Below are 22715 nucleotides of genomic sequence, written 5' to 3'. Positions count from 1 at the left end.
AGTGGTGTAATGTAGCATATTATATGGGAGGAAGATGTGTAATCAAAACATTTATTTCCATATGTTTTTTTTTTTTATTACCATGCATTTAAATTTAAAATATCAGAATAATACATAACCCAAGATTGCACACATTAATTTTTACATGCAAATTATGGTTTAAAAAAATATAATTCTGATGTGTCTCAAATAATAACAAAAATATTTTTAACTTTGAATTTTCAAAATTGTACTTGGAAATCCATTTTTGTTAAATGTATCACACATGATACATTGCGCATATTTTATGAGTTGAAAAAAAACTACATTATTTTTACATAACAGTCTATAATTATTTAATTTTTTCATTCCGGCGCAGGTAGCATAATACGAGTATGTCTATTTTTCTGGTGTTTCATAAATATAATGTGTATATATTTTTTAATACAATTCAAATAATTCAATAATACAATTAACGACGACGCGGCACTTTATATAGGCAATTCAGCTTCACCACTTTTGTGGATCTGTATTTTGGAATCATCTCTAAGAATCCCATCAATAAACGCTACAAATCAATAAGTTATGATATTACATTTAAGATTTAAAAAAAACTATGCAATCACGGTTTGAATTCTTGTAGTACTATTCAGAACTTGAGCCGGTTACGAATACTCTGCTGGCACCCATCGACTTGCGATGATATCTTGATAGGTAGTTGATATTATAATAAATTTCCTATATATTTAGTTGAAAAATATTTGGTTAATTTGCCTAAATTATAGTAAAAAATACTAGTTTTAGATGGTAGGGCTGACTATAAAATTATAGGTGAATATTTTATTTTTTTTTGCCTATATTTTAGTAATTCCAACTAAAAGTTTATAGTATTTTATTATTGTTATATACTTATATAGTGATTATCGCAATATTACGCCAGGCGACGGCTGGCGGTTACACTGGATGACGGCTCGCGGTCACACTGTTTTTGTTATTAATTGTTATTTTTATTTTTACCCGTTTCGGTTTTGTGGCAGACGGCAGTGACTGAAAATATTGGTGTTAACTGTTTACTACTTTTTTTTTTGTCCAGTGTCCATCATCGCCATGGCGTCGTTAAATTTTGATTAGTCATTAATTGTCAGTTGTCAATTTTTCACCCGACATCAATTATACGTGTTTGCTGTCATTAGTGTCATTTGTATAAATGTAAGTATAAATGTACCTATATATAATTTTGTTTACTACCTATAGCATTAATTTTTAAAGATGGTCGTAAAGTTGTTTACAATGGCAATGAGCGATTTTGCGATTAAATAAGACCGACTCTATTGATTATGATAGTTAAGTATTGTGTGCTTAATCGTATTAATTAAACTAGAGTCTCGATGTAATGAATACCTTTATGTTAGTGCTTAACAGCATCGACTAAGGACTTTAGTGGTGGTAGATATAATGCTGGTATTACACATTAAAATGTATTATTTTAATAGGTTGGTAATTTAAAATGGCTGACGAGTTTACCATATCTAAATTAAAAGAGTGGAAATTGGAAAATTGTATTGAAAAATTTAAAGGTAAATGTAATTATTTAAATAATAACTGTCAAATAAATTATTAACATTGAAAGTTAGTTCATTCACTACATAAACATGGAAATATAAAAGTATATATTAGGTGTATTATTTACTTAATTACTTATTTGTATTTAGATGAATGTATTGATAGTGAAGCACTTGTGTGCCTAACCGAATTAATGATAAAAGATCTGATTCCTCAAATGGGATACCAAGCTAAATTATTAAAGGGTATCAATGAACTAAAAACGAAATCGTCAATAAATACTGTTAGTATATATTACGTAATTGTTAACTTAATTTCAACTAATTTATGTTTGCATATATAATTTCACTAGGAACTTATAGAAATAACTAATCAAGTGGATATGAATTTTGAGGATTTAAACAATTTTCCAATTGAAATAATAAATAATACTATAGATTCAGATGTTTACATTCAAAGTAATACTGGTGAGCAGGTTTTATATTTTTAATGAATATAAATAACATTTATTTTTATTTAATTGATTAATTGTTTTATTGTTATTATTTTTACTTTAATTATTATTAGAACCCAATTATTCTGATAATGTTGTGATTGAAGATACTTCCTTAAACAATTCAAATAAGGTACCTATTTATATTTATAAATTAGCTTAAATATAATAAGTATCTTATATTTGTATGTCCAAATAGATTAATTATGAAATAGAAAACATATTAAATCAATATTCAGATGGAAAAATGATTATAAAATATTACAAATTAAATAAAAAATTAAGCAATTCTATGAGAAATATTTTATCTACTGTATTAATAAAAAATGAACTCAAAAATGATCCAGAATTGAAAATTAGTAAAATGAGATTTGAAACATTATCTCAAGGTATAATTTTCTTAGTCATAACTCATGACTCATGATGTTCTAACTTATACTGTTTTCGTTATATATATTAAAAAAATTAAATTTTTAGGCATCGAACAACTATTTAGCAGTGAAATTAAATCAACATATTTTATTGGTTATACTCGAGAAGGGTCCAAAACGAATAAAGGCAAATTATATGATAAATATTGTAACATACGAAAAGAAATGAAAAAAATTTCACCAATAACAGTTACTTCAACTAACCACCAACATGATTTTTCTCCAAATGTGATGTCTGATGGTAATATTTTTTTGCTAATGTATATTGAAGTTAATTAATTTTTTTTACCTAATTAGGTATAGAGTTTAATGAAGAAATTTGTTGGCTGAAAAATAATACAGAGCCTAATGAAACAGTTTATTCTTATTGGAAACTAACAGCACCTTATAGGCTTGGCTCGAGTTTTGAAAATGCACTTAGTATGTTTCCAGCACTAACACTAAGTTCCTTGGGTCCTTCTCTCGTTAGTTAAAATTTTATTTTTAATGAAAATGTTTAGTTTTAATTAATTTATTTGTATTATTTATGCATTTTTTTTTTGTATTTTTGTAGATAGAATCAGATTTTAATTATTTATATCCATCAAAAACTATGGCATTGCTCTCTAAATTCGAACTATTTATTCAAAGTTTTAGAAAATATATAGATGATAATAATATAAATTTTGGAACTAAAGGTCTAGAATATATTGCTGAGTTAAATAACCCAAAAAGGCCTGGTAAGTATAATAACATTTATTAAATGGACTGGTTCAACATCTGAAAGCCTGCAGGGCATTAATGGATTTAAAGTTATATAGTCAAGTTACCTTTTTATGAAATTAATTACTAACTTCAGATAAAATGTGTTTTATATATTTTTTCAATCAAGATTAAGTTAATATCCTACATGATTTATATAAGTGTGATCACCATTATAAATAGTATAAATATATAATTAATAATGAACAGTATTAATTTCTATATGTATGTATTACATTTTTATTATTAATCAGTTTTACAAATGTTGTGTTATCCTGTGCTGTGTTTGGTTATTTATATTTTATATTCAAAATTAAGTTTAATTTTAGTTTTTTAAATATATTTTGTTATAGGTAATGAAGTCTATGCTGCTTTATGGTTGTTGCCACTGATTTTTCAACCACTTTGTGTAAAACTTACTAAGACAAATAATAAAAAGTCTTCTTGGCGTCCCTCTAAGGTGGAACAAGCTTGTTCTTTTATACGTTTCATTAATGTAAGTTTTAAGTTTAAATATTTACAATATGGGCTTAAATAAAAAAATGCTTCAGCAAATTACACTTTAAACCTAGCCTGGGTATAAAAAGTTATAGTTAAGTTAATTACTAGTATTACTGTTTTTAAATTAAAACCATTTGGGTTATGCTCATATCTATTTAAAATGTTTATATTTATTAACAGTCAATTGTCAATATCTGTATGTTATTAAATCAAAATGCTATACTTATTATGTATGCAGTATGCTTAATAGTCATAATTCTCTTCATCTGTACAATTATTTTCAAAATGTATAGTTAATGTATAGTAAATCTATTTCCTGTGCTCAATAATATTGATGATTAAATTATTTAACACCTTATTACTGGCTATTTATATATAATAAAATTTCTATATAATTTTTAACTGAACTGAAAAAAAAAATTAGGATAACTTTACTACAAACTTTAAACTTTGTAATTTTTTCTATTAACTTAACTTAACTCAGTTAAAAAATCCCATTAAATTGTTCATGGTTGCTTCAAACTATGATTTTTAGGTTGAAGGTGTTTGAATTTTAAAATAAAAAAAAAAACTATTGTATTAATATAGGTATTAACGAGGGTATTAATGATGAAAAATGTAATTATGTGTTTGTAACTAGGTATTAATTTAATGTTTTTAACATTTTATATTTTAGAACATAAATGATGTGAAAAATACTCATGAATCGATCGTCAAGAAGGCAATTACATTCGGACTCACTGTACAACCATACATTTTAATTGTGGGTTCTATTTTTGAAGAAATTAATTCCGAAGAAAGAATCCAAAGTTTTCTGGTTATCAACAGCACCAATTACAAATTGGAAACGCCACTCAAAGCAGTTGATACCTGTTTTAAATCGTTCTTTACATTGAACTATAAATACCCAGTCGAAGGAGAACAAGTATGGGGCTTTATTCAAAAATATTTTTTTGAAATAAACACAGACACTGATAAATGTTTTCCACAAATGGATACAATTATCAATGATCTACGTAATTGTAATTAAGCATACTATAATATTATACTATACTATTATATTTTCAAGTCAAAGTCGTTGAATAATTTATAACAGATTTATTTAGAACTAAATTTTAAAACAAATATGCCCTCTTGTAATTAAGCATACATATTATTAGATTTTCAAGTCAAAGTTGTTATTTAATTCATAACAAATTTATTTAGAATTAAATTTTAAAACAAATATGCCTTCTTGTTTTTTATGTAATAAGTTTTTTGCCTCTGTTAATTTTCTTACATCCCATTTAAATATCCAACATGATATAAAAAGTATTACTGAATATATTTGTAAAGAAAATGAATGTTTTAGAAGTTTTAGTTCTTTAAATTCTTTTAAAAAACATCTTAAACAACATAATATTTATAACAATGTGGTTCCTATTGTTACTGTTGACAATGTGCCCAATATGAGTTCAAGTGCTATTGAAAATAATGAACTTTATACAGTGAGAAATGAAAGTAATACATCCATTAATGAAACACCAAATAGTAATAAAATTGATAGGAATATATCTGAAACAACTTTAAAAGATGTAAAAGAAACAGTAGAAGCATATGCTTTATCATTATCTTGTAAATGGTATGGACAATTAGGTATTCCAAGAAATAAAGTACAAGATATATTAGATGATGTGCAATTTTTTATGCAATCTTGTTTATCTATTTTAAAATTGAATATAGACAAAAATGTAAGTGTTTCAAATGAAAACGATAAAAAATACATATCCTCATTATTTACAGCTTTATCTGATCCATTTGTTAAAATCAAAACAGAACATTTGCGTTTAAAAATGTTAGATGATATAGGAGTTTTAGTGAGACCTGTAAAAAATATTATAGGGTATAAAATGGATGATAAATTGCATCATGGGAGAATGGTATTGGTACCCAAAGAAGTTCAAACATATTCCATACCATTACGGATAGTTTTAAAAAAAATATTTGAACATTCCAACTTTTTTCATGTAACAGTATCAAACTTGAAAAATCTTTTAGTATCAACTAATAATTCAATTATTACCAATTTTGTTCAGTCAAAAATTTGGAAAGGTAAAATACTGAAAAACCCAAATAAACTTTTATTCCCTTTGTTTTTGTATTACGATGATTTTGAGGTTAATGACCCTCTAGGTTCCCATGCTGGTAGTCAGAAGCTTGGTGCTGTTTACGTTTCAATACCTTGTTTACCTTCAGAATTAATATCATCGTTGGAAAATATTTTTTTGGCTTTGCTTTTTAAAACTGATGACAAAAAAAGTTTTGGTAATTTTGAAACTTTTAAAAATTTAATAGCTGAACTTAATTTTTTAGAAACAGATGGAATAACCGTCAATATTAAGAATACCGAACATCAAGTGTATTTTTCATTAGGTCTTATACTTGGGGATAACTTGTGCATGCATTCCATTTTAGGTTTTTCTGAAAGTTTCATGGCAAAATTCCCATGTAGGTTCTGTAAACTATCTAAAGAAATTTGTAAACAACATACCACACAGTTAGACTCAAGCATGAGGAATAAAATTAATTATGCTGATGATTTAAACATAAATAATTTATCATTAACCGGTATTAAAGAGTTATGTGTCTTCAATCAGATAACATCTTTTCATGTAACAGAAAATTTGAGTGTGGATATCATGCATGACATGTTAGAAGGTGTGTGTAAAGCTGAACTTGCTAATTTATTGTATATTATGATAAATCAATTTAAATATTTTGACTTAGAAACACTTAATAATAGGATTGAATGTTTCAACTATACATCTATAGAAATACGAAATCGACCTCCTTTATTATCAATGGATTCACTTAAGAATAGTACTTTAAAAATGTCTGCTAGTGAAACTTTATGTTTCACCAGATACCTTGGTTTAATCATAGGCGATAAAGTTCCTACCAATTCTGAATTTTGGTCAATTTATATATTAATTAGAAAAATATTAGATTTGGTAATGTCGAGTTCTGTTCAGTATGAAGACTCATTATTACTGCAATCTCTCATAGATGAGCACCATGAATTATACTTAACGTTATTTAAAACTCATTTAAGACCTAAACATCATCATATGACACATTATCCACATATTTTAAGAAACTCTGGTCCACTTGTATCTCTTTGGTCAATGAGATTCGAAGCAAAACATAAAGAGTTTAAAGATATTGCACATTCAATTTCTTCTAGAAAAAACATACCATATACCCTATCACTAAAATCCCAATTAAAATTAGCTAATACTTTATTAAAAAAAGAATTAAGTATTTGTAAAGAAATTGAATTTGGAAAAAGTATAATTTTAACCACAGAACTTAAATTACAATATATGCCTTTGACATTTTATAAATCAACTTATTATCATAACAACTTTAACCTTGATTCAGTAAGCTTTATATCGTGGGTTAATTATAAAGGTACAGTGTATAACAGCAACAACATGGTAGTTGTTATAGCCATATGTAAAGATGATTTATTTCCAAGATTTGGTATAATCAAATCAATATTTGTTGATGGTTCTAAAACTTTTTTCGTTTGTTGTTTAATAGAAACTATCAATTTTGATAATCACTTTCAAGCATATCATGTAAATATTAATGGAAATTTAAATGTATTATGTATATCTATTGAAGATATTGTTAATGTATCTCCTACTTTTTATTGTACACTTTCTAATGGAGACTACATGATACCATTTAGAAACTAAAAATTTAACATAATTATGTATTCAATCTATCTTTAAACTGAATAAACAAATATATTTTACTGCAAGTATTTATGTTATTTATCACAACAATATTTTAAACAGCTCAAGCACCTCCAGGACCTCCCTATGGAAGAAGTTCTATTTAATGTGATGAAAATGCAAATTGTAAAAAGAAAATTTAAAAAAGTAAAAGTTAACAGAAGAAAATTTTCAATATTACTATAAATTTGTCCTAAATTAAATTGTGGCGTACTTAGGGTTTGGTCAAGGGGGGGGGGGGGGGAGTTAACTTACTATCAACATCACAATGTTATAAAGTAGTAAGAAATAAGAGACCAGGAGGATCTATCCCCCATGCCCCCCTCGTAAATACGCCACTGAAATTAATAGTTGAAACAACTAAAAATTGGTTGAAACAACCTGAATTTTTATTCAATATCACAATAAATTCAACAACAAAAATAGTTTTAACAACTAAAAATTGGTTGATGTGACCTAAATTTTCTTTCAATATTACTATAAATTTAACCAAAAATAATAGTTGTAACAACTAAAAATTGGTTGATCTAACCAAATAATTATTTTTATAATTACAATAAATTCAACTAAAATAATTTAGTCATATCAACTAATTATCTGGTTGTCACATATATAACTAGAATTTAAAGTTGAACTAACTTTAAAAATGGTTAATCTTACTAAATATTTTTTTCCGTGTGCAATGTTCCAACACTAAATAATCATATCCGAATAAATTATTCGTTTACACTTATTTACCTTTGAAATTTATTATTCAGGAGATATTGATGTTCGCAAAACCTTGAATATCAAGAAAAAACATTTAACACGAGTATGGAAAAAAGTCCGTTTACCTTGCGTAAACGCACAACAGTACTGTCACTATGTAACACTTATTATTAAGTTTGTAATTTTCAGATTTGAATCTCGCCAAACGAATTCGTATGAAATAAGGTGATACACACGTCGGACGTTAAAAAAGGATTGCTTGATAGCCGTTATATGCTGGACGGCCGTAATAAAATATTTTATGGTATAAAAGGTATAATAATATACTCTCTCCAGCCTAATGCCGAGTGTTTTGACCTGCCGCCCACCCATGCCTTTGTATATTTGTACATATATATAGTTTCCACAGCGCGTTTAGGGCTAAGTAGTTTTAAATTCTATCGAATTAATAGTGTAGTGTGTCGTTTTAAATCGAATAAGTCCACCGTCCCTAATATATTACACTCTTATATATGCGACCANTTTTTTTGAATGACAACCATCATCTTTCATACTTTCCTCTTTTTTAAACATTTCTAATTGTTCAGTGAAAAACTTTTGTCTTTTAGGTGTATTAAAAAATAAGTAAACACTTTCAATGGTACCCATAGTATTTCTGATTTGTGGTAAATTACAAGAATATGATATTGAAAGATTAAGGTTATGAGAACTACAATGAATATACAGCGCAGTGGGATATTTGTTTTTAATTAATGTAGCAACTCCATTAAATTTGCCACTCATAGTGGCAGCACCATCATACCCTTGACCTCTTAAATGTTTGATATCTATGTTCAAACTTTTTAGTTCATTTATTATTGTGTCTGCTAGAGCTCTACCACTCACATCATGAACAGGTACAAACTTTAAAAAGTCCTCATGAATTATTTTATCAGTAGAATCAAAATATCTGGCACAAAGTGAAAACTGCTCAATACCGGAGATATCAGCAGTCTCATCAGCAATAATAGAAAAATATTTACATAAATTAATTTTTTTAACAATTTTTTTTGACACTACTGTATAACAAGCATCAACAATCTGGTTTTGTATTTTCCAGCTGATATATTGGGCATTTTTTTTACAGTTTTCTCGAGCTAATATATGGCTATTATCTCCCGATATTCCAGTTGCGTTTATATAAAATCTCAATATTGCGCGAAAATTACCATCATTTTGTGTTGGTTCATTTAATTCCAAAGGACCATAATCTCGATGACCTCTAATTGATATTCCCTGACGACCACAGAGTATCACAGACTTTATAACTGGCAAAATTATTTTTCTATTATCTTCTTTTTGTTGTCTTGAAGCGATATTTAGTTGATTGTGCACAGACGGTGTTTGCCCTGAAACTACAGTAGACAAAGATTGAAAATCTAAAATACAGTTGGTATGATAATTAGTGCTTTCGTGCAATTTAAATTTTTCTGTAGCGTGCTTCCAATTTTTGAATGGCTGACTACAAAGCTGTCCAAGCAATTGACCTCCTTTTCCTCCTTTTTTAATGGCAAATAATACACAGTATTCACAATAAGCACCATCAAATAGACTACTGTAAGCTATCCAATTCCATTTATCAAGCCAAGAAAGTTGAAATTTTAATTTTTTATTGCCATGCAGTGTAATTGGAAAATTATGGTTTTTACCTGGGATCCAAATTGTATTAAGCGCTTCAAGTTTTTCATAGATGGACATTTGTTTACCAATATATGCCGTTATATCAAAAATGCTATGATTGTTGTCTTCAGTTTCTTTAGAGTCATTGGTACTTGTAGAACACTTGACTGATAAAACACTTTTATCAGGAACTTGTGAAGAAGTAGCAACAACTGATTTTACACCGAGATTATTAATATTAGTACTACTAGAACTAGGTCTACAAGTAGTAAAAAAATCTTTTATAGAACTATTCATTGTAGTAAACTAAACTAAACGAAACTAAACTACTAAAGTTCTAAGACCAAAAAAAAACAAAAACGAAAATATCAATTTATTGTAACGATAATCGACATTCGAAATTTATTGCATTTAATAACAGTTGTTGATAAATCAGATATCAAGAATCATAGAGTTTACTCTTTGTCTAGAACCATGGTCATGGTAATAATTATTAAGACCACAGATAACATGTAAACTTGATAGTTAATGGCTATTGCACTGTAGCAGTGTAGCCACAACATTACTTAATTGTTGTAGTCAAAAAATCAATTTATATTTATTCAAGTTTTATGAAAATAATATGATATTAATTTACTATTATACGTGCCGAGGGGGGGGGGGGTCCAGACCCGGAGTCCCCCCCCCTGGTTGCGCCACTGTGACACAAGCCATAAAGTAAGTACTAGTACTAGGACACTATAGTCTATAGGTACATATAAATTATAAATATATAATTGTGAAAAACTTAAATTTTGTAATAATTATTACTTAATACTTCTATCATACTTATATTTTTAATTTAATTTATAACATTTGTATTGTAGACTGTAGTGATACCGTCTATGCCTTGGCCAGGAATAGAAAAGTTTTTTGTTTGTAAAGGCTGTAAAGGGAATAATTTGCTTGTACATTGTGTATTATGCGAACCTTCAACTAAATTACACAGTGTATCAAAAACCACACCATCAAACCTTAAACGACACATGAAGGTATGTTATAATAAAATGTATTGACTTTTTAGTTAAGAATATTAAATATTGACAGTTGATCAAAATGATAAAATCTTTAAATATTAATTAATTACTTTCTAAAAGATTATAATAATGTTTCAGAGAGTACATCAATACAGAAACAATGATTTTGAAAATGCTTTAAATGATGGCAAACAAAAGTACGTTATTAAAAAACAGTGTTTTGGTTTGGGAACTGATGAAACCACAAAACCCTTGAATCAGTTAACACTAGAACGTTGTGGATCTGGTAAAGAAGGCCTTACTCAGCACAAATTAAATGATTTGCTATTGAAATTTATTGTGAGTAATACTCAACCACTGAGTGTGGTTGATAAACCTTCATTTGTAAATCTGGTTAGACTAGGTTTAACAAAAGATTTAAAAGTCATGTCCAGTAAAAGTTTAAAATTACAAATTGAAAAACTCTATTTATCCATGGTATACAATATAACTAATACATTATCATCAGTTTTTTATGTATCTACAACAGCTGATTGCTGGACCAAAGGAAAAAAGAGCTATATTGGGGTCACATGTCACTGGATAAACTCCAAAAGTTTTAAAAGAGAATCTGTATCATTAGCATGCTGTCGTCTCCAAGGTCGCCATACTTATGATGTTATTGCAAAGGCATTATATAAAATCTATACAACATATAAAATTCAAAACAAAATTGTTTCAACAACTACTGACAATGGTTCAAACTTTGTCAAGGCATTTAATACTTATTCTAATACCAATAATTCAGACTCTGATAATGACCCAGACTCGGATGATGAAAATGAGAATGTTGACTTATTTGATATATTAAATTCAACATCTGCATTAGAACAAGAATCTGACACATTTATTCAGTTACCTCCTCACTATAGATGTGCAAGTCACACGTTGGACCTTATCGCAAAATCAGATGTTGATAAAATGATTAATACAAATACTAATTTTAAAAAGTTTTATAGAAAAATGCTTGGAAAATGTTCATCAATGTGGTCTAAGCAAAACATGTCTCCTCTAGCAGCTGAAAAAATACATGATACTTTAGGAGTTTATTTTAAAACGCCAAATAAAACTAGGTGGAACTGCATGTATGATGCTTTGTTACAATTAAAAAATATATTAAATGCACAAAATGGATTAGACAAGATCAATCAGGTATTAGACTATTGTGAAATACAACGGTTCACACTACAAGAAATTCAACTGATGAATGAGTATTGTGATGTTATGTCACATTTAGCTGATACCTTAGACTTTTTACAAGGGGAAGAAAGTATGTACATGGGCTTTTTATTGCCAAGTCTTTATGCGTTGGAAAAAAAATTAAAAGCGATCGACAACGAAAAGTTAGTTTACTGTGCACCTCTTTTACAAACAATCATCGAATCTATTGAAAAAAGATTTGAACCAATTTGGAAAAAAAACGAATTAATATTAGCTGCATGTTTAATTCCAAGATTCAAACTTATTTGGCTTGATAAATATGATCAGTGTTTAGCTGAGAAAAATTTGAAAGCTTTGTTCTACTGTAAAGAAAACGATGAAAATGATACAAGTGATACTACAAACAAAGAATTTGATAAAGCACAAAATTTTTTTTGTCTTCCATTGAATAATCAATCAAAAAGTTCTTCTGCAAATGAGTTAAAAATGTACCTGAAAAGTCCATTGAATGAGATAACTATGTTATTGTCTTATCCAGAAGTTATGAAAGCATTTTTGGAGTACAATACACCAATGCCCTCAAGTGCTCCTGTCGAGAGACTGTTTTCTACTGGATCCAATGTAATGACTGTTAAACGTTACAGACTAGGGGATGAACTTTTTGAGAAATTAGTTCTTCTAAAACAGAACAAAATTACACTTTAGATTGTAGTACTTATAATATATTAATTTTGTTCTGTTTTAGAAGAACTAATTTCTTAGACTATAATATAGTCTATTGTTAATTGTTATATTGTTATATATATTAATTTATATTATTTAAAACAATTTTATGAATAAAAAAAAACCAGTTTCTATTTGATTTAATATTTTAATATCATATTTGTATCAGTATTTGGTATTTACTAATTAGTAAATTATAAAAATGTACTTCTAGGTATGTATATGTATAATAAAAAGTAAAGCACTAAAGTATATAGGTATATGAATAAAAAAAAATGTATGATTAAATAAGAATTTTTATTTTATTTGGAACTAAAAAGGAACTCGTTCATTTTTTAAAGGAACGACAAAGGAACGAACTCTTTTTTTTTTTTGAAGGAACGAGGAACGGAACGAATTCCTATTTTATTAAAAAGAACGAGGAACGGAACGAATTCCTTTTTATAAGGAACTCGCCAAACACTGCGTATGGCCGACTCAAACTGTGGCACATATTAAAAGTTTTTTACTACACACAGTTTATCATCAATTATTTTATAATGACGAGCAGTAAAGATAATTTTAAGTGGAACAATGAAAAAACATTAGAGTTTATTGAAATGTATCACAATCAGGGCTTGCATTTGAAAAATAAATTTTGTCTTACGTTATTTACAATCAAAACGTTATACAAATTTTGAGTTTATCGTTATTCAAAATTTAAACGTTGTTCAACTATTGTGTTTATCGTTATTCAGAATTAAAATGTTATACAATTTTTGCGTTTATCGTTATTCATAATTAAAACGTTATACAATTTTTGCGTTTATCGTTATTTAAAATTTAAAAGTATTTAGATACCTGTTTTAAAGGTACACAGGCCGCAATTTAAAAGTATACGACTATGATATTTTTTTGGGGACATAATTTCCCTATTCTGAGTTTTAAGTAGGTATTGTTTAATTTTATTTATTTAATTAAATGGGTTAAACTAATATAAAGAAAACGTATGCACGTTAAAACTATAAGTATTAGTATAAAATATAAATATTAAACATTTGACAACAATTAGACAAACACTGACGAGTGAATAAATCTGAGCAAACTAAACACCGAACACAATAGTTGAATAACTTGAGTGGTATAAATTTCGACCGTAGTACAGATAGTACAGTACAATATTATCAGAGCATCACTATTATTAGCTATTGGTAATTAAATTATTCTATTAATAACTTCTTATTAAGTTTTAAAATAATATCTAATACGGGATCTCCCGGATAGGCCGGATACGGAATAAAATTAATTCTTGGATTGAATAAATAATTGAATACTACTAAGTATTATTAAATAATTGGGAATTAATTATTTAGTTTAATGGAATACAATATATACCGTTTTGCGCTATGTTTTGTTTAATGATACATCATATATTTTGTTAAACGTTACGTTTTGTTTTGTGTTATTTATTTATTTACGTTTATCGTTTTCCGTTATAATTACGTTTACAAATTTCAATCGTTTTTTATCAAATATAACGTTATTATAACGTTTGCAAGCCCTGATCACAATAAACCTGTGTTGTGGGATCAGAAAAATCCGAATTATTATAATAAGTATACAAAGAATGATGCCTGGGAAGAATTAGCAACCGAAATGGGAATCAGTTTAGATGATTGTAAGCTAATAGTTAATAGTTTGCAATCATCATTGCGTAGAGAGAAATCGAAAATAAAACGAAGTCACGGAACTGGAACAGGTAATTTTGAACCAATATCTTATTATTTAACATAATGGGTAACACATTTTAGATTCTGAGCGGAGGGACGAATGTATTAATTTTACAATGCAGTGTTTTTCGTTTTTTGTGACTGCCTTCACGTTTTGGGGCAGTAAAAGTGCTTTGACTTTCTTCAACAGCATCTTTTCTGGTAGGAAAGTGAATCTATAGTTATTATTAATTATTATTATTATTATTAATCTTAGTGGGTCAAAACTGAAACCCGGTTTACGAAAAAATCGATATTGGTTTGTGATGTAACTAAAAAAATTGATACATGAAATGTTCACTGAATATTTATATGTTATATCTGCGTTTTCTATACACCATAAAATTTTCAAAATATTTTGACTCATGTTAAACTATAAATAGGCTATACAATTTTTGATTATTATTTGTTTTTTTTAACCAATGTCAATCAAAAAAATTTTTGCTTTGTCAAAAAACTTTAAAGTGTAATGCAAGGTTCATCGATTTAGTGAGAGGAAATTAAAAAAAAAAACTTGAGCGTAAATCCACAATAAATTTGTGTACCTGTCTGAATTTACAATTTTGACAAAATTCATAAAAATCACGAAAATTAGCAAATAATTTTGAGTTTGAAATAAATAAAAAAATTTATTTTTATATCTAAGATTTCAAAATCAAATGTGGACGAAATTACATGTTAGATAACCAAGAATAATGATTTATGTTATTTTTTGTAAATTAAAAATATTATTCGTAGGTACTTGAAACTTAAAGAGTATTATTATTATATTTAAATATTTTATAAACGCAATGACTTTTCAAAAGTATTTTTTTGGCAAAAATGGATTTTACCTCAAGCAGTATTAATGCCTAATAGTAAAATAAATTACTTTGATCACAATAATATAAACAAATATACTAAATTACTAAGTAATATTATAGACCACCTTTGCTCAGAATCTTTTTTTTGTATAGGTTCAATGGTTTTATATAATTTAATTCAAATGTAACACCATCCATACAGTGACCCTGCACTTGTAACCTGCAGTAAAACAGAGCAATATCCGCTTTTTTTTTAATGTGCAGTCAAAATTACAATAAATAAATAAATACATACACATACGTATATCATTTATTAATTTTAAAAAAAAGTAATAATTTATTTGTTCTGTTGTTAAAGGCAGAGATGAAGTTTATGAGGGTACGTGGTTCGCATTTAAATCTTTATCATTCCTTATGGACAAAAATATACCTCGTTCTGCTTTGAGTACTGTAAGTATATTGTATAATATAAGGACATTAACATATTGTAATAAAATTAATAAGTTCCTAATACAGCTAGTATATACAATATATAGGTAAATCATTATGTAAATACTTAATAGGAATATAGGCTAAGCATACTGTTCTTGCCACGGAACACGCCCTTCATTCATGCAGTAGTCGGCAATCTCGTCGCGAATTTCTTGCGCGATTAATGTTGATCTCCGCGGTAAATTTCTTAGAGAAACTAATGTATTAGTATTTTGATTTTCCATTCGCCAGCTTCCCTGTGTCAATTTGCCATTAGTTTCAGTATCAAAAGTTCCAGGTGGTGTGTACATGTTAACCGAATGCATACTTTTTCTCAAAAAATTGTGCAAATGCGCTACGGCCATAATTATTATTTCAGCTTTCTCGGGCTCCAATAAGATTGGCTTTCGCAGTACTCGAAATACCGATGACGAAATTCCGAATATGTTTTCGACAACACGTCGTGCTCTACATAGTCGATAATTGAAATTTCTTTTTGTGCTACCTTTCGGGTGCATGCCCGAATAAACCTTCATAAAATTGTTGTTTAATGGTAATGCTTCGTCGCCAATCATATAATATGGTATGGATTTAGTTCTGCCAGGTAGAGGTGTTGGAGATGGTAGAGAAAGCGATTGGTTTTCCATATTTTTGAAGAGCTCTGAGTTTTTAAAAACACCTCCATCAGAAATCCTCCCTTGGCAGCCACAGTCCACAAAGATTTATAAAATTGTAGTTTGCGTCCACTAGTGCAAATAACACAATGCGAAAGTAGATTTATAGTTAAAAAACTCACTACCACTATTGAAAGGAGCTTGTAACACCACGTGTTTCCCATCCATAGCTCCTATACAGTGTGGAAAGTTCCAACAGGATTCAAATTCTTCGGAAATTTTAATCCATCCTTCTTGTGTAGTCGGTATCTATTATAAAATAATAATGTATTTGTATGAAATTATTAAGTTATACTATAAAAATATGCCTAGGTACTATGGCATATAGGTACTTTTAGTGTATTTATCTACGACTTATTTAACTGTAAAAGCTTACACCTTGAATAATTGTTTAATTATTTTATTAGAATCTGGGTATGGGAAGGAATGTACCTATTAGTCTTATACAAAAATGTTAATTTTATCATTTTAGATTCTGAGAGAAACGATGAATGTATTGATTTTACAACGATTTGTGTCTTTTTATCATTACTAAAGATAGGATTTTTATGACTGCATTTTTTTTAAATTGATTCTATAAAATGCTACCTTAACTAACAATTGGTTTCATGCCCTCTTGATTCAAAATATACTAATTTTAGGCATTTGAACTTTAAATGTAATGTTTTGTTTTTTAAAGTAATTTTTTCATAATTGTAGTTTATTATTTCATATTATAGATCATTTTTTTATGTAGTTTTGAACAATGTAGTGCATTTTTCTTGAATTTTAGATTTTAAAGAAAATTTGTTCTAAAAAACAGTTGTATGTTGTGTGCGTAATCTCAAAGGCTCCAAAAGCCGTAAGCTTTAGAGACAAATCAACAAGTACCAAATTGAACTGTAGAATTACGTTTATTTAGCAGAAAATATAGTAAGAGTATAATAGCGTGTGCGCGTGTGACGAGAAGTTGCTCTGGTCTCCGTGACTGTGATACATCCGCCCAGGCTGTCCCATAGGCTCCCTTATAAGTGATGGCGGTTCTTTTGATGCGGCGGCACGTGCAGCTTGTATGTGTGTGTGTGTTTCGGTTGTTGTTGCCGATTCTTAGGATAGTGACTCGTGTCCATGATTTCTAGTCGTGTACCTGTCCCGTGATTTATTACATAGATAGGGGCAGCTAGTACATATTCTATACTACATTATTATAATATTTATGTCAATTATATATACGGAGTTTAAGACCGTAATAACATTATGAAAGGTTAATATATTCTATATTATATTGTGTATGCCGAGATGCCAAGGCCCGCAACACCTCCCCGCGAAAAAATAGGTTTATGTCTGCAAGACAGAAATCTTTACAATTTTTTTCTTAGTTATTGCTATTATCACATTACATCATATTTTCATTACAGTTTACAATTTCATAGTCTGAGAAATTAGTTAAAATGTGTTACAGGTTATTATTTCATTTACAATTTTTTTTTTATTAATATGGCTCATGCCATTTACAATAGGTTCCATAGTTCATGTTTTAAATAAGTAATTGTGTTAGTATTTGTATATAATATGAATGATATTTTTCTCTTATAAAATAATGATTATAATAATATTAATAATAATTAATATGAATGATATTTTTCTCTTATAAAATAATGATTATAATAATATTAATAATAATAAGTGTTAGTTTCCCTTGTATAAATAATGTTTTTAAAATCCTTCTCCAATTTATGTGAATACCATATTCAACATTGTTACATTTGTATGTTTATATTTAATAATATAAATATTTCTTTTTTTTTTTTATTATCTTTGTTTTTTTAAATTTAAATTTATTTTGGGCAATCAAGTATGTATCTAGAGTCTCGTGTCATTTCGATTATTTTCAAAAGTTCCTTACATTCCCCCTTACAATGATCCTTCATAAATAGTTCGATATTCCTAGTTATTTTATTTAGTCTCTTAAATTCAAAAGGTTGACTAATCCTTTTATTTGCTTTTAATAAGTGTTGACATATGCATATCGATTGAATTTTATTTTCCTTATATCTATATATATGTACTTCGTTGCCTATGATATTCTTTAATTCTTCAATGAATTTCTTTTCTCTAGAATAAATGTAATATATATTAATAGGAAACCCTTTACCTCACATCTCATGTGTTTTGTTGTTTTTTTATATATATTTTTTTTTTTTTAATAGCTTACGTTAATTGTTATTGCCTATAAATTTACTCTTATGCCTCTATTTTTTTATATTTATTTTCGTTTCTTTTCCTTTTTACATATTTTATATAGTTTAATAGGTCTAATTTTAGTTACGACATAATTAAAAATACATTTTGTTAAATTTATATCAGCCACTGGATCATGACAATGTGTTATATTATGATTTATATTACACACTAGTCCATGTGTCTCAAGTAAATTCAACATCCTGTCATTTTTAGTTACTGTTCCTATGTATCCCGAATATAATTGATCCTTACTTTCTACGTTTGTTAGTTTTAAATTAAATTCATTATTATTTTTATCGCTATATGCCGTTAAATTTAAATATTTAAGTATTCCCCTTAACCTTAAACGCTTAATTATAGTCATATCCATTGATCCGCTCCAAAATACTATTATTGGTTCCCTTTCAGGTATGCTTAAATATTTTTGAAGATAAGTCGTAGACAAAGTTGAGGCCCCCTACATGTTAACACTTTGGTATAATAACTGTTCCAACAATGGTGTCATCAATTCTGTCTTATGCCGAAATATCCTCTTAATGTTTTGCACAACGGTGTTTAAGTCACAGCGCCGGAACCTTCTCAACTTATCATCCTTAGTAAGTATGAGAGGTATTCCCTCAAGTTTTACAGGCTTATATTTGTCTAAGCTGTTTGATATGGCGCCGGATACATAATAGTATGTCATTTTTATTGACCATAGTGAATTCGAAATCTACTATGAAGAAACGAACCTGGGAACTAAAATAAATAATTTATAATAAATTCAATATGTTAAAATGTGTTAGTAGCTAGTTTTTATATTACTATGTCTATGTTTAGTCATCGTATTCGTTTAGTGCCAATAATCGTGACTGAATTAATTGGTCTATGATCGCGCCTATTGTTAGGCATACAGATCGGTCTGGTTCCGCATCATCCACAATTGTGTATGAATGTTGTCACTGGTGTCATCAGTGCCGGAGCAATCGTCGGGGCGAGCGGGGCACGTGCCCCGGGCCCCGCGATTTTGGGGCCCCGATATTTATAGTGCTCCCACCTGAATGAAACCAAAAAAACATAAATTAAGTCAATTTTTGATCATGAGGCTTTGTATACCCAACATATACTATTAAGCCGGGTCCACACGATGATAGTAAAACGCGATAGCTGCTATCGCGATAGACTGTGATAGTTGACTATCATAGATGGGATTATCCATACAATGGTAAACGAGTGATAGTAAACTTCGATAGTGAAATAATTAATAAATAATATTATATTATAGTAATTGTATTTCTTTTGTTGAAAATGTCCTCGAATGAAACTATTTGTGCTGTATTACGTGTAGTTGAAGAAATAATAAAATTAAAAAGGTATAAAAAATCTAAAAAAAAAAAAATATGGGTTAAAGATTGGATAAAACGAAGAAATAATCTAGGAGCATCGAATACATTGTTAAAAGAGTTAGCTGTTGAAGACCCGAGAAATTATTTCAATTTTCTTAGAATAAATGAATCAATGTTCAATATTTTACTAGGAAAGGTAATGACAACAAAACTTTTATTATATTTATGAAAAATAATTAACATATAATTTACCTATGTTCTTTTGCAGGTTAAAGACCAAATTTCAAAACAAGATACAGCTATGAGAGAGGCATTAACACCGAGAATTAAATTAGAAATAGCATTAAGATTTCTAGCAACCGGAGACTCATATACATCTCTACAATATTTATACAGGGTTTCAAAATCTGCTATTAGTGAATTTATGCCTGATGTTTTCGATGCAATATATGCAGGATTAAAAGAATTTATCCAGGTAGAAAAACACATGTTTATTAATTTTCACCATACACTTTAAAGCATAATAGCATAGTTTCCTTTCATTTATTTTTGACAGAGAGTAATATTAACAAATAAATAGTACCATTAATATTAAGATAAAATGATAAAATAATAGTATAAAACAAATAGCAAAAATTATTATATAACTAACCTTTTTTATATAAATTATCATTAGCTATTTGATTTTTTTTTTTAAATTTAAACATAAACATTTAGTCTTTCATTAGATTAAGAACTTAATAATAATAATAGTTAACTGTGTAATAATAACAAATAAATAGTATGTCTTAAATTTAACATATTTTATAATTTGTTCTTTATAAATTTATGAAAGATATTATTAAACCATAAATTATTTCAACTAAAATTCAAAAAAAGTCCAGTCTTTGGATGCTACAGATTGTTCATAATATATAATACCAAGTTCAATTTTTAAAATTATTATAGAATAGAGTCACATTTGATGGTCTTTCATCTTGTGGTTGACATTCTAAACTTACATATTCATAATCAATATCTTCATTACTCTCACTTAAAATTTTAGTATGGTCAGTATGGTCTATTGGCATAAATATATCATTAGTGGACATTGAATTATAGTCAGGACACTGCAAATTTGATTGATTCGACATAGCCTTGAGACGTTCTTTAATCAGCAAATTTTGAATTTCGTTTTGTACATTTAGTGCATGTTGTAATGGAAGTTTTTGGAGTTGAGTTCCAACAAGCTTTCCAAATAAAACAAATTCGTTTTCATTTGCTTGTTTAGAACAAACATATTTTAATGCATCAACAGCGTTGTCCAAAGAATCATCAATTTTTTTTTTTTGTTTTGATTTTGTCATCAGTTTGTTTTTTTTTTTAATTTTACTTGTGGGCTGTGAAGTATTTACATCTGAATTTGTATCATCAATATTCTGTCTTAGTTGTTCCAAGTGCTCATTTGATTCTACTAGTGAATCTTCAAATTTTTCCTGAGAAATGACTTCACTATTCGTGAAATTTCCTTTTGGTGTTTATATCTGAAATATATTTTAATATTATCTGATTATTATATGATATAAAATAATGAATATTTTTTTTATTTTTTTTTGTCATATTTATTTAAGGTACAATCTGTAAGAAAAAACAATATTTAAAATAACAGCACAATGGAGGGATACATAATGGGTCAGGGTTGGCTTTATTGAAGAAGCTATTCAATAATAGCACTTCATGGCGGGATAGGTAGTAGTGGTTTGTGGACTAGTCGACTAGTAGGCACCACTAGTCTTTAAACGTCGTCCAGGGTTTAAGGTGGAGACATTTGTATAATGAATAATTTTAGACAATAAATATAACTTTTATGTATTCTGGTGCTGTTCAATGATTTATTTATTATTTTATTTTAGGTTCCAAAAACAAAAAATGATTGGGACAGTATTGTTCATGGTTTCAATTTATCGTGGAATTTTCCGAATTGTTTTGGAGCAATTGACGGAAAACACATTATAATTGAATGTCCAGCGAATTCGGGATCTAATTTTTATAACTACAAAGGCAGTTTTAGTATTGTGCTCTTGGCACTGGTAGATCACAGCTATAATTTTACCTGCATCGATGTTGGTGCTTATGGAAGTGCATCAGATGGTGGTATTTTTAGTAAATGTACACTAAAAAAGGCTATTGAAGAAAATCAATTAAATTTGCCAGATGAAGCTGTGATGTTGGGCGATGAAGCATTTCCATTAACAAAATATCTGATGAAGCCATATCCAAGGCGTAACATTTTAACAAAGAAACAAAAAATATATAATTACAGACATTGTCGGGCTAAGCGGATTGTGGAAAACAGTTTTGGTATTTTGTCAAGCAGATTCAGAGTGTTTAGACGACCGCTACGTCTTTTACCAAGTACTGTAGTCAAACTTGTTAAGGCTGCATGTTCTCTCCACAATTGGATCAGAAAAAGTGGTTTAAATCAAACAATAGAAATCATTCTAGATATTGAAGATCTAGAGAATGGTATACTCATCCCTGGACAATGGAGAAAAGAACCACAATCCACTGGAGTCATAAACATAGCAGCAACAAGTCAACGTAATTATTTAAATGAAGCAAAAGACAAAAGAGACAGTTTGGCTGATTATTTTATGGGGGAAGGTGCAGTTACATGGCAGGATCGAATGATTGAATAA

The 22715-nt window shown here is 28.2% G+C and overlaps 5 protein-coding genes across 5 annotated transcripts; 4 read left to right on the top strand and 1 right to left on the bottom strand.

The window, feature by feature from the left end:
- The first annotated feature begins 1021 nt into the window (after positions 1 to 1021).
- Positions 1022 to 2250, top strand: LOC111033390. The gene is made up of 6 exons (XM_022314090.1): positions 1022 to 1188; positions 1473 to 1556; positions 1692 to 1825; positions 1895 to 2009; positions 2110 to 2168; positions 2209 to 2250. Exons 2-6 carry the CDS (start codon positions 1487 to 1489, stop codon positions 2248 to 2250), a joined length of 420 nt encoding a protein of 139 aa, XP_022169782.1. The 5' UTR covers positions 1022 to 1188; positions 1473 to 1486.
- A 65-nt stretch (positions 2251 to 2315) lies between these two features.
- LOC111033354 lies at positions 2316 to 4805 on the top strand. Its single transcript, XM_022314046.1, has 6 exons — positions 2316 to 2424; positions 2513 to 2707; positions 2764 to 2930; positions 3020 to 3185; positions 3561 to 3703; positions 4385 to 4805. The coding sequence occupies exons 1-6, from the start codon at positions 2328 to 2330 to the stop codon at positions 4736 to 4738; spliced, it is 1122 nt and encodes a 373-aa protein (XP_022169738.1). The 5' UTR covers positions 2316 to 2327; the 3' UTR covers positions 4739 to 4805.
- Positions 4806 to 8693: 3888 nt separating this feature from the next.
- Positions 8694 to 10151, bottom strand: LOC111033381 (zinc finger MYM-type protein 1-like). The gene is made up of 2 exons (XM_022314082.1): positions 9255 to 10151; positions 8694 to 9188 (listed from the first exon to the last, which is right to left on the bottom strand). Exons 1-2 carry the CDS (start codon positions 10149 to 10151, stop codon positions 8694 to 8696), a joined length of 1392 nt encoding a protein of 463 aa, XP_022169774.1.
- A 4169-nt stretch (positions 10152 to 14320) lies between these two features.
- Positions 14321 to 15904, top strand: LOC111033371 (the record flags this gene model as incomplete). Its single annotated transcript, XM_022314069.1, has 3 exons — positions 14321 to 14531; positions 15703 to 15794; positions 15881 to 15904. Coding segments are annotated over 3 exons (327 nt in total), but the record flags the coding sequence as incomplete, so codon positions are not given.
- A 4305-nt stretch (positions 15905 to 20209) lies between these two features.
- Positions 20210 to 22715, top strand: LOC111033363 (putative nuclease HARBI1). Its single transcript, XM_022314058.1, has 3 exons — positions 20210 to 20233; positions 20306 to 20512; positions 21930 to 22715. The coding sequence occupies exons 1-3, from the start codon at positions 20210 to 20212 to the stop codon at positions 22713 to 22715; spliced, it is 1017 nt and encodes a 338-aa protein (XP_022169750.1).

The sequence above is a fragment of the Myzus persicae genome, unplaced genomic scaffold (assembly GCF_001856785.1).
Source record: "Myzus persicae strain clone G006 unplaced genomic scaffold, MPER_G0061.0, whole genome shotgun sequence".
Classification (NCBI taxonomy): domain Eukaryota; kingdom Metazoa; phylum Arthropoda; class Insecta; order Hemiptera; family Aphididae; genus Myzus; species Myzus persicae.
Note: the sequence above shows the minus strand (reverse complement) of the source record. Positions and strands in the feature narration are given on the sequence as shown.

What these genes read in the sequence shown, in the direction of transcription:
- LOC111033390 (XM_022314090.1), top strand. Translation starts at nt 1,487, where the DNA reads ATGGCTGACGAGTTTACCATATCTAAATTAAAAGAGTGGAAATTGGAA. An exon ending in CGAAATCGTCAATAAATACT is followed by an intron (nt 1,826 to 1,894) that starts GTTAGTATATAT and finishes TAATTTCACTAG; the next exon opens with GAACTTATAGAAATAACTAA. An exon ending in CCTTAAACAATTCAAATAAG is followed by an intron (nt 2,169 to 2,208) that starts GTACCTATTTAT and finishes AAATATAATAAG; the next exon opens with TATCTTATATTTGTATGTCC.
- LOC111033354 (XM_022314046.1), top strand. Translation starts at nt 2,328, where the DNA reads ATGAGAAATATTTTATCTACTGTATTAATAAAAAATGAACTCAAAAAT. An exon ending in GTTCCTTGGGTCCTTCTCTC is followed by an intron (nt 2,931 to 3,019) that starts GTTAGTTAAAAT and finishes GTATTTTTGTAG; the next exon opens with ATAGAATCAGATTTTAATTA. An exon ending in AAATAACCCAAAAAGGCCTG is followed by an intron (nt 3,186 to 3,560) that starts GTAAGTATAATA and finishes ATTTTGTTATAG; the next exon opens with GTAATGAAGTCTATGCTGCT.
- LOC111033363 (XM_022314058.1), top strand. Translation starts at nt 20,210, where the DNA reads ATGTTCAATATTTTACTAGGAAAG. An exon ending in TCAATATTTTACTAGGAAAG is followed by an intron (nt 20,234 to 20,305) that starts GTAATGACAACA and finishes GTTCTTTTGCAG; the next exon opens with GTTAAAGACCAAATTTCAAA. An exon ending in GATTAAAAGAATTTATCCAG is followed by an intron (nt 20,513 to 21,929) that starts GTAGAAAAACAC and finishes ATTTTATTTTAG; the next exon opens with GTTCCAAAAACAAAAAATGA.